Source organism: Diospyros lotus, chromosome 10, assembly GCF_014633365.1.
Source record: "Diospyros lotus cultivar Yz01 chromosome 10, ASM1463336v1, whole genome shotgun sequence".
NCBI lineage: Eukaryota > Viridiplantae > Streptophyta > Magnoliopsida > Ericales > Ebenaceae > Diospyros > Diospyros lotus.
The window spans coordinates 24,928,194-24,940,687 of record NC_068347.1 but is presented as its reverse complement, the minus strand read 5'-3'; the positions used below and the strand labels follow the sequence as shown (position 1 = coordinate 24,940,687).

Genomic DNA, 12,494 nt, shown 5'->3' with positions numbered 1-12,494 from the left:
TGTTTTCTATCATTTTACACTTAATATGTCCCGGATAAATAACAATAATGTGGCAGTTTATATAAAAGTATTTAATTGATATTATATATTTATTTAAAAAATATAAAAAATAAAATTTATTAGACTTTCTTTTATCTTCATTAGATAAACACTTTCACACGAGTTTTTACATCACTGTTGTTCATGTTTATTGGAGATAAATAGCATTACTTTAACATTTAATATAAATATAAGAAATATCTCTCATGTTTTAAAAATAACTTGACTATTTATTATTCAAAAATTACTATCTACTATTAAGTTTACATTTATTTATAGAAGATATCCTTCAATTTTCGTAATTTTTGTATGCCCACGTTACACAGATGTCTCCACATCCCCTTCCATCCATCCATTTGATGGAGGGGCATGCAGGTGGGAATTTGGTGAAACTTGCAGGACGTGGAGATTTACTGATTAGGTGCTGAATTTTAATCTTTAATTTGGATAATGATGCGTAGACAATTTTATCGCAATATTTTAAATTCAAATTTTTTAATGCTCTTTCAAAATCATGTCTTCTTCCTCGTATTCTTTATCCTCCCCCCCCCCCCTCCGCCTCAATTCTCTTTCTCTACTTATTTTCACTGACACAACCACTGTTTGCAATTGTTGAAATCGTCACCATCAACGCTTCTGATCACCATTCCAGTCGTTGCCACCGACTTCATCTCCTTCTCTCTTTCTCTCTCTCTCATTTCCTTCATCTCTGTTCTCATTCTCATCGTCGTTGCCACCAACACAATCGCATTCGCTGTTGTTGAAGCCTCTGCCATCAACGCTTTTGGTCGCCATTCGCCTTTATTATAGCCTCCATCGTCGTCTGTCTTCGCTGTTTCAACTGCCATCGATACCTTTATCTCTTCCTTTCTCTCCCTTTGGGTCTTCTGTTCTTGTTTGTTGCTTTTCTCCTATCGTCGTTCACTTCTATCGTCGACGCCTCCATCTCCTCTCTCCTTCTCTGAGTCTTCTGTTAAACTAACACATATATAAATATATAATATATTTATTAAAAATGAATTTGTATATAATTTTGGGGGTTAAATATACATATTTTCTGAATAAAAATATAGACTAAACAGGAATACAAATAAATGATATACTTTGAGTTAAAATATATTTTTATGTTATTATTTATTTCTTTATTTATTTGTATTGCTTGTATAAACTTAAAATATAATAGTATGACTTTGTTTAACTTTATATATAATTTTTTACCTTTCAATTCAAATAATATAAATAAATAATAACATTAAAATATATATAATTATTTATGCATAAGATAATTACAAAATACATAAAATTTTATGTTTTGTATAAATGATAAAGAGAAGAAATATAATTGTATTGTGATGGATATAAGAATATATTTTTCTATTAAAAATAAATATTATAATATTATGGTTTATAGTTTGATTTTTATTTTATAACTTAAAAATTGAAATAAAACTACAAAATATTTTTTAAAAATAAAAAGCCAAACTATACTCTTAAAAGTTTCAACATGTTACAAAGCAAAATTTTTAAAAGTAATAAAACAGGTTTAATTTGGCCTAGATAATTTTTTATAATATGTTTTTAGTTTATAATTGTATTTAAAAAACATATTTGTGTATATATATATATATGTAAATCTTTTTTGTAATATATATACTTAATTTATGTATATTTATATTTAGATAGAATATATATTTTTCAATAAACGACGAGTAGTAGCTGCGAATGATGGAGGCGGACAACAAACGACGAAATTGTCGGCAGTGGAGGCGAATGACGATAGGAGAAAAGAGACGGGTGAGAACAAAAGACCTAGAAAGAGAGAGAAGGAGATGGAGGTGTCGACGACGGTTAGAATGGAGAAGATAGACGATGATTGAGGTTGCAACAGAGACAAATGATGACTAGAAGCATTGATGGCGTCTGTGGAGGCAACTGCGTTGATGGCAATGACGACGAGAACAAGAAGAGAGAGAAATGAAGGCGACAATGGGGGAAATGACGACCATAAACATTGATGGCAACGACAGACGACGAACGATGGTTGTATTGATGAGAATTAACAGAGAGAGAAATGTGAGAGAGGAGACAGGAGAGAGAGGGAATATAAGAAATAAGTACGAGGAAGTAGGTAGCAAATTAGGGATATTTAATTTGAGGATAGATTTGTAACCAAGTAAGGGATAAATTTATAATTGAAGCAAAATTATCATCCAAATTGTTCTGTAGCATTATCCTTCAATTTTCAAGGGATAAGGGTGATCCATCTCTGTCACGTGGAAAATGGAAGGACGGGAAAGGAAAATGACGAGCCAAAAAGAGAAAGGCAAAGAAATCAAAAAGGGTAACCGCCACTTTCCCACATTGATCAATGGATTTTGATGTATTATATGACGAAATATGTTTCCTTTCTCATTACATAATATATATATATTTATTTTTTATTTTTATTTCTATCAATTATATAGAGATACTTTATTTTGTAGGTGTAGGGTAAAGTATTTTAAAATATTTATTGGATATGAATAGGGTGGCGGAGATTGGGACCTTACCCTTCCACCTTCATATAATATTATATATATATATATGTATATTATTTTATTTAATTATATAATACAATTTATATATTGAAAAAATTATAAATTATATGTATTCTCCCCTAATCTTATTATGATCTCTTTGTCTCTCACATTTGTCATGGATAATATAATGTAGTGATATAATTTAAAATAAGATAAATTACAAAAATATTTCTAAGGTTTGATGAAATTACAAGAAACTTTTTGACATTTGAGAAATGATAATAAATATCTTTATTATTAAATAAAGGGATAAAAAGACAAATTTAACCTTCATTCTCTCTCCTCATATTGAAAAATAACAAAATAAAAAAATACCCCACTTTGAGACATATTTTCATGTTGGTGTCAGCCATGAACCCATCTAGGTTCAAGACCTCATTTGGCACCGACAATAAACCCATTTGGGCTTCAGACCTATTGTTGATATGTGAACGCAAATTTGAGTTTGAAGATGAGAGAGAGAAGGAGATGATGATGAAAAAAAAAAATCAACAAGAATGAGATGGAGGAAGAAAGTGAATGAAATTTTATCTCGAATTTAGATTTGGGTTAGAAGTAGAAAGATAGAGAAGAATAAGAAGAAATTAGAGAAAGAGATAACGAAACATTTCATCTTGAATCTAGATTCAGATTAAATTTAGGTTTGAATAAAAAGAAATAGAAATGAAAGAAGAAGTGGAAGAAAGTAAATAGAGAGAAAAAGATAGTGAAATTATTAATCTCGAACTCAAATCGATGTTCGAGATGAACAATGAACCTAGATTTTAGTTCAAAGAAGATAAAAAGAAATAGAAGAATAAAAAGAAGAAATCAAATTGAGTAAGAGAAAGAAAACAGATGTTTATCATCTATAATCTTCATTGTCATAGATCAAAAATGGAAAAGAAAAATAAAGGAGAATGAACAAATGAACAATCGTTTTTTATTATCGATGTCCATCATCGTTGTTGTTCATTGTTAATCAAGAAAAACAAAGAAACAGAGAAAGTATTTGAGAAGAAAGAGTGAGAGAAGAATAAGAAAAGAAGAGAATGAATTTAACTATAAAAGTATTTAGTTATTTTATAAAGTTTAACGTTAGCGAAAAGGGAGATTACAACTAAAATTAAACCTTAGGGTACTCTCTGTATTTTTTGAAAGGTCAAGAGTACTTTTTGCAATTAATTTAAATCTAAAGGGTATTATGTGAAGTTCCACCCCCCCCCCCCCCCAAATTAAAATATTATAGTTATGTTTTTTAGTTTTTTGTTTGCAATAGTGTCAAATATCCTTGGGACATCTTTACATGATTTTTAGTACTCGTTTTCTCGATTATTTTAGGAGAGATAAATTGCAAGTTAAGTCTTTAACCTTTGCATAGGGCGAAGATCGAACTCGCAACTCACTAAATTGATATCAATATATTAATCATCCAACTACTTAACCTATGCCTAAAAATTTAAATGAAATATCCTTAATACATAGATATAAAGTCGAGGATAAAAATATAGATGACGAGGATGGATTAGGGTTCGTGCATTGTCATCGCTATAAATATCTATAAACTAATTAACTTATGTAAAATTTTTAAAAATAATTGATTCTGATTTTTTTTTTTTATAAATTTTAAGAATATCTAAAGTCGGAATCTTTGCTTGGAAAACCTTGGCCAATGCTTTGCCCAATGGCTCCAATATATATATATATATATATATATATATAGCTGGTTGAATTCAATGATGAGTTTGTGTTATGAGTGGGGTGGAAATGCCATTGAAACATTGTTCTCATCTTTTGCGTGATTGCGAGTTGGCGAAGTGGGTGTGGTAAGTTACAGAACTGACTCTCTCTCTCTCTCTCTCTCTCTCTCTCAGATGCAAGTTATCCGAGCTTTATGGATTTTGTTTTTGCTGCAGCCATGGCCAATGATGACTTTTTTTTCTCAAATCAAGTGGCTGGCGGCATTATTCCCCATCGATCTGCTGGCATATATGGATCTGCTGGCCTATATGGAGCACTCCAAATCAAGTGAGATTCATTCTGCAGATTCTAATTAGTACAACAGTAGTCTTTTAACAGATGTAATTAATGTGGATAATATTTCTCTTTCTGTCATCAACACCACATGCATGCACCACCTAGCTAGCTTGTTGCTTTCTGGGTCCCTCCCTTGATCGTCAAGTGATTCTGTCAAGCCAAATTTTGATGATGGGATTCGATTCTTATGAATGAACACTACTCATCAAGCGAGCATGGCTAGCTGTCGTAATCCGCCGTGACAATCCCGGCAGATGAGATGATGGTCAAATTAACCAATTTTTTTTTTTTTTTCCCTTTTTTACTGGAAGGCTGGGGTGCATTGAAGCAGCAGCAAGCAATGAAGGTGTTCGTGTTTGATGGGGTTGCCCGGATTCATTAAACTAATTGTAGAAGAGGAGCTCATAGCGTAATCGTTGTGCAGTTTACGCTCATTTTTTATTGAAGCAATTTGTGGCTGCTTGTCAAGTTTTACTCGTCATGTTTGTGTTCGTGTCAAGGGGGACGGTTTTTTTTATTTTTTATTTTTTTTATATCATTGACCAAGGAAAGGGAGAGGGAGAGAGAGAGAGAGAGAGAGAAGACAGATGTGTATACGTGATTATCTCATTGTAAATTCATGTAACGACAACGCTATTTGTTGAGATTTGTGATATTTTTTAATTAAATTTAGTTTAATTTTTTATTTATGTCTCCACTGTTATATTTTTCATTTACAATTGAAGTTTGACATTCAAATTTGGAATATAAAATATTCCGCATTTAAAATTTTATTTATAACTTTTCAGTTTTATTTTATGAATGTTATGTATTAAGTTTTGTATAAATATAACTTCATTTTTGTCTTTTGTAGAAGTGTGAGTTTTAATGTGCAATTCAATAAGAAAAAATTATCTTTCTTCAAGTTTTGGTTTTCTTCTACTCACATTTTCTTTTTTCTGTCTCTTTGTTTAACATAATGTTGAGACTTTACTATTACTTCCGCAATACCTTCATTTATTATTTTTTTTTCAACAGTGATATCAGAGCTTAAAAGGCTATGATTTTGTTTGAGATAAGAGAATTCTAATTTTATACTTTACAACATGTCTTCTAATTTTGGTGTTTCCATTCCCCCACAATTTAATGGTGACAACTACCAATTTTGAGTTGTTAAAATGCAATCCTATCTCAAAGCACTTAGCTTTGGGAATCCATTTTGAATGATGCTAATCCTCCACCATTGGGAGAAAAGCCAACCTTGAATCAAATAAGACTACATGATGAGGAGAAGTAAAAAAAGCCCAAGGCTTTCTCTTGTAGTCATGCTGCTTTATCAGATCATATTTTTGCAAGTATTATTGATTGTGACACAACAAAAAGAGCTTAGAATAAGTTGAAAGAAAAGTTTGAAGGAAGCACAAGAGTGAAGGTTGTTAAATTAATAACTCTCAAAAGAGAGCTTGAGATGCTGAAGATGAAGGATTTAGACTCTGTGAAAAAGTACACTACCAAAGTGATGATTATTGTGAACCAAATCAGATTAGTTGGTAAAGATTTTTCATATCAAAACTTGACTACTCTCTCTCTATAGGTGAGTTAATCAGCAAATTATAAGCCTAAGAGCAAAGATATGCAATCCGTAATGAAGAACATGTTGAAGGTGTCTTTAATGCCAAATTCAAAGGCAAAAAACATGTTGTAAGGGATGATAGAAAGGCAACCAAAGATCAAAGGAGCAAGGGAAAATAAAGAGCATCAAGAAGGGAAAATTTCCTCTTTGTCGTTTTTGCAAAAAGACCAATCATGCTGAGAAAAATTGTTGGTCTACAAACAAGCAAATTTACCATTGTGATTATTGTGATAAGAATGGTCATACTGAAAGGTTTTATTGTGCCAAGCAAAACTAATCATCCCAACAGCCCCCACAATAAGAAAATTGTGCAAATGATCAAAAGCAAGAAACAACTTTCTTGTTTATGGCTTCTCATGTTGTTGAAACAGATATAAACTCATAGCTGCACTACCCATATGGCTAAAGATATCAGTCTTTTTAGCCAAATTGACAAATCTATAAGGACAAAGGTGGTCCTTAGACATGGAGAGACGGTACTAGTTGAAGGTAAAGGTAAGGTTATTGTAGTGGCCCACTACCGGATAGTCCCGCTAGCATAGGATATCCGAAAGGAGGTCATCACAAGTGTGATATAGAACAATAACATACAACACCATAATACTATCCTTAGATAAACTCAGCGGAAGCTAACATAAAGGTTTACAACATCTTAGACCATAGTCTAAACAAAATGAAATACAAGGGCACTAACAAATTTTACAACATAAAATTTCCTCACACTTGCCCTCATCACAAATGCTAACATAGACCATCTAATTTGGAAGGTCTTTGTACACTTCTAACCCTGGGCTTTAGCCCCACTGGGCTCGCCCTCAACCACTGCTCTACTTGTACCTGGAATGACATGAGAGTAAACAAGGTGAGCCACAAGGCTCAGCAAGTGTATTTATAAAGCATGGAGATATAGAATCAAAGGCAGGGATAATCAAGATAGAATAAACAACTCTATGAGGAGATATTAATATAACGCGACTCATAAGTTCTCGGTTTACATTAATTTCTCATGCCGTGATTATTACATATATTATGCACTCGTTCCCATGCTTATGCATATGCACCAATAGTAGGGAATTTTTTTGCATAATTCTCAAGGCTCTCACGGCCTATATATATATATATCCATTCATGAATATATATGCATCATGAAAATACATCAACAAATGATAACAATTTGAGCCACGCCTTCTGGGTTGATGGCCACCTCACCCGCGTCAAGCGCTCATAGGATATCCTTTCTCATCCACGGACTTAGCCGTCGCGCAAAATAATAGGTGCGCAAATCAGTATAATCATGCATCACATATGCATATCCCCATTTCATGTCAATCCTCAATGATTAAGAAAAATCTCAAATCATGCTTAACATGCACAATTACATAAATTAAAGTGTGCACTATCTTATGATCACAGGGTAAATTTTAATACATTTATTGACTCATACTTATAGAAATGCCCAAACCAATATTTACGGTATATTTTTACCCCAATAATAATCGCAAGGAATCAAAATTTATACATGCAAGAAACACTAAATCTTGCATGACACTAGACCCTAATGAATAAATGTCATTCCTTAAGAAATGTAGGGTGACACAAAACCCTATTTAGATTTTTGCAATGTTCAACAAGAAAACGAATTAATATTGCAAGATTTATCGAAATAAGGAAAATAAAACCCTTTTATCCAACAATGAGGGTTATCAAGAATAATTCAAAAAAACAATGGAAGAACTATACAAAAATCATAATTTTAAACGTAGGAAGGATAGACTACATAGGAAGAGTTGAATAACAACATATTTCAGAAATTTCCAGATTTCAAGCATATTTTCAAAAATCCAATCTGGGCTCAATATTTGGTCAAATACCACAAACGATATACCAAATCAAAGCCTAATGAGTCTAGTTTCTGGAACATCAACTGGATTTGAAATCGGAAATAACCACAAGGAGATATTCCACAAAAACCGAAACAAGGCAGAATTTGTAACAGTAATTTACAGAATTCTACATAGAATTCAACAAGGTTGTTATGGGTACAAATCATAACCAAAAATTTCAAATCTTATACTGAATCGAAGCCCATGAAGTATATTTTATATAAAAAATAAATGGATCACAATTTGGATATAACCACAGAGCATTATACCCCAAAAACCGAAGCAAGAACAGATTATTCAAAAACAGAGCAGAAAATTTCCAGATTCTGGGCAAGAATTTACAAGGATACTGTAGGCTCAAAACATAGCCAAAAATTCTAAAAAATTTACCAAATGAATATTATCAAGTCTAGTTTATATAGAAACAAACGGATCTTGAATCGGATATAACCACAGAGAGTTATACCCTAAAGAGTACAACAAGGTCAGTTTACTCGAAAGCAGTAAAATTTCCAGATCTTAGCAGGGATTTACAAGGATATAACTTGATCAAATCTTAGTCAAAAAAATCGATTCTTGTGTCTAAAATTGAGCTTAAGATGTCTAGTTTACAACCCAACAAACGGATCTCAATTTGGATATAAACACAAGGAGTTATAGACCAAAAAACATAACATGGTCAGTGAATCCGAGAATAAGAATTTAAGAGCAACAACTTAAAAATGAAGGAAACAAGCCTTCTAAGATGGAAACAAGGTTCAAGAACTTGCATTAAAAGATAAAAAAGAGAAGAAAAACTTACACAATCATAAGGAGAAGAAGAAGAAGAAGATCTTGAATTTGAAACAAGAAGGAAGAGAACTTGCCTTAGATGGTTGCAATCCAAAGAGATGAAGACACCCCTTGAAATTGAAAATTCCATAGTCTCCACTTAAAGCTTCAATGAAGAAGAACAATGGAGGAAGAAGAGACAATCGGGAGAGGGAGAAGAAGAAGGGAACAAGAAAGTAAGAAGAAAGAAAAAGAGGAAAAAAAATGTGGGAGACTTGTCTCCCAACTCCTTTCAATCCATCTCCCTTTTAATTTTCTCTAATTTACCCTTCATACTAACACACACAATTCACATATCTCTTACCCATTTTGGTCATTTTACCATTTTCTTAATCTTTTTTTCTTTTTAATTAAGATACCATTCTCTATGCCCATGGCCCAAGCCCAAGTCAAAATATATAGCCCAAGCCTAAGTCAAAATATATGGCCCAATCCAATTAAGGCCCAATGGACTTTTCTTGAGATTTGGGTTCAACCCAATTCATTTACACTTAAGATTTAATTATTTATCAATGGTCTAATTCAAATAAGGCCCAAACCCATTTAGCCCACAACTTTGAGACTTTTTCACACCAAATATTATTTTCATTAATTTACCCCCATTACCAACTCATATAATATTTTTAACAATTAATTAATAAAGGCAACAACTCTAATGTGCAAACTAAAATACCCATAACACCTAGACCCACTAACGGGTCGTTACAGTTTCTCCCCCCTTAAGGGAATTTGGTCCCCCAAATTCATACCTAGTCAGTCAAATAGCCGGGGAAAGAGACGTATCATCTCATTCTCGAGCTCTTAAGTAGCCTCATCTGAAGAATGACGTTGCCACTAGACTTTAACAAACGGAATTGACAGATTTCGCAACACTTTTTCTTTTCGCTCCAAAATGCTAACAGGCATTTCTTCATATGAAGCATCCTGTCTAACCTCTAAAGCTCGATAATCTATCACGTGTTGGGGGTTTGACACATATTTCCTCAATATAGATACATGAAAAACATTGTGCACCCCCAACAACTGAGGAAGTAACGTTAACTTGTAAATCAAGGATCCATTTCCTCCAAAATCTCAAACGGCCCGATATAGTGAGGATTGAGTTTCCCCAAAACTCCAAATTAGCACACACCTATCATGGCATTACCCTAGTCCATACCTCGAGCTTAACGAGATATTCACCACACCACTCTCCTAACTAGGAATTATTTCATGTTCAACAAAGATAATGAGACTTTTCTTACTATCCGACGTCACTTGCCAACTGGGATCACTTCCCTTACCTAATTACCAACCTAGCCTCAATCATCTTTGTTTAGGCTACAATCTCCATATTCTCAAACTTATTGGGCTACCTCGATATTCGTGCCTTACATTGAAATAAGCGCATCATCTTGATTTGCGTGTTAACTTCAAAATTTGCACAAGTCACTTCATCTTAAGCCCCGAAGCACCTTTGACTAAGCCTCAAAGCACTTCCTTGGTATGTGTGCCTTGACCTTGAAACGCATGCAAATTCTCGATTCTCGTGCATCACCTCAATTCTGGTGCACTATCTCGATTTTTGTGCACTGTCTCAAAACACGTGCCCGAACCCTTTTTTTTTTTTCCAAAATCTCCGAAATATTAGTAAATCTCCATTTCCTATTTTCTAGGAATTTTTCCCATATATATATATTTTTAAGGATTTTCTGGTATATATATATTATATATATATTTATATATATTTATATACATATATATTATTATTATATATATATATATATTTTTTCTCCTTCCTTCTCATTTTTCTCCCGAATTCCCTTCTTCTTCCTTCTTCCTTCTTCTTTCCTCTTCTGCAACGCACAATTAGGGCAACAGCCACCGTGCACCGCCTCCATCGGCCGTCTCCACCATAGCCATCGCAGCACCTGCGTAACCAGCAACCGCAAGCCACCGCGTGACTTCCTCATGCCCTAGCCGCCGATCACCATCTTCTTCTTCCTCTTCCTTTTCTCTGCAACTCACAAATCGGCCAATCAGCAACCGACCGCGAGCCTCGCCACCACCTCCGACAGCCACCATCGCCGGCTCGGCAACCACCCCAGCGTTGCATCGCCATCGGCCGCAAGCCATCGCTTGGCTTCCTCACGCCTAGTCACTGATCACCAGCTCCTCCCAGCCATCACTGCCGGCACAATCGGCCGACACCTTGGCCAGATCTGGTCACGCAGTCACCGTTGCTTACTCCCTCGCACAGCCGTTAGCCCTCGCTCGGCTTCCTTCAGCCGCCACAGCGACCCTCGTCGCCTCTGCAACTGCTGCCATATCGGGGTCGATTCGACCCAATCGGTCTGACCCGACCCGACTCGGCACGACCCGACCCGATCTAACTCGGCCCGACCCGAGCAAATCCGACTCAGCCTGACCCGACCCGATCCAACTCGGCCTGACCCGACCCGATCCAACTCGGCCCGACCCGACCGTACTTGATCCGCTTCAGGTTTGACATCTGACCCCTATCTAATTTGACTTATCAGATTAGATCTAACCCATATCTGATTTGATCCATTCAATTAGATCTAACACATATCTGATTTGCTTAGATCTAACCAAATCCATATCTATCATGCCAAGGCACAACACAATGAACCCCCGGTCTCGATGTGGTGCCTGTGTAGTCTTAAATAGAGGATGTCATCCACAGTGCATTTTTGCTCCTTATTTTCGTTGTGAGAGTGGTACTGCTCATTTTGCTACCGTTCGTGAAGTTTATACTATCAGAAATGTCGTCAACCTCTTGACTCCGCTTTCGGTAAATGACCGATTTTGGGCTTCCGATACACTTCTCTTTGAAGCTCAAGCCCGGCTTCAGGATCCTATTTATGGGTGTGTATCTCACATTCTTGCTCTTCAGCAACAGGTTAGTGAGCTGCAAGCCTATCGAGCTTATTTGCAAGATTCACTATTCGCATATTATTCTTCGCATCCCCAACTTGTTCCTCCATTTGATCCAAATTTCAACTGGAGCTCTAGTCCTCCCACCATCCCAGAGGCTACTCTACCTCACCCTGGCGAAACGAGCAGCAGCCAGATGCCGCTCTTGGATGACCTTGATGAGCTAGGTCCAGTCATCTTTGGCCACCGCCGACGTCCTTGAGTATTGGCACATTATCAGTTTTTATGGTTTGCCCCCCTCTTTTTTTTTTTTTTTTGACTGTACGGCTTGATCTCTTGTATTATATTTGAACATATGGAATGAATGTTATGTTTTGAGTACTTTCACATTTCATTCCCTTGTCCTTCCCTCGATAGCATATCAATTACAAACAAATTATATCAACCTCTTGCAATTTTTAATAATTAATCACATCGAGGTAAATGATATTGAATCTTAATTGTCATCTCATTCGAAGATTGAAAATTTACATCCTAAGTCAGGCTACACAAACTTCTGAACCGCCGCGCCATGCTAGTGGCACTACCATGACACTACAATCCCCACGAAAATTAGGCTTAGTCCAGACATAACCTATAGTTCACTCTAGGTCTTCG

The 12,494-nt window shown here is 35.1% G+C and overlaps 1 protein-coding gene and 1 long non-coding RNA gene across 2 annotated transcripts; both read left to right on the top strand.

Annotated features, from left to right (window-relative positions):
• The first annotated feature begins 4,342 nt into the window (after positions 1-4,342).
• On the top strand, positions 4,343-5,228 carry LOC127812185 (uncharacterized). Its single transcript, XR_008025835.1, has 3 exons — positions 4,343-4,423; positions 4,514-4,625; positions 4,946-5,228. It is a non-coding gene; the product is annotated as an uncharacterized LOC127812185 (long non-coding RNA).
• Positions 5,229-11,586: 6,358 nt separating this feature from the next.
• LOC127811195 (LOB domain-containing protein 18-like) lies at positions 11,587-12,099 on the top strand. Its single transcript, XM_052350902.1, has one exon. The coding sequence runs from the start codon at positions 11,587-11,589 to the stop codon at positions 12,097-12,099; it is 513 nt and encodes a 170-aa protein (XP_052206862.1).
• The last annotated feature ends 395 nt before the right edge of the window (positions 12,100-12,494 follow it).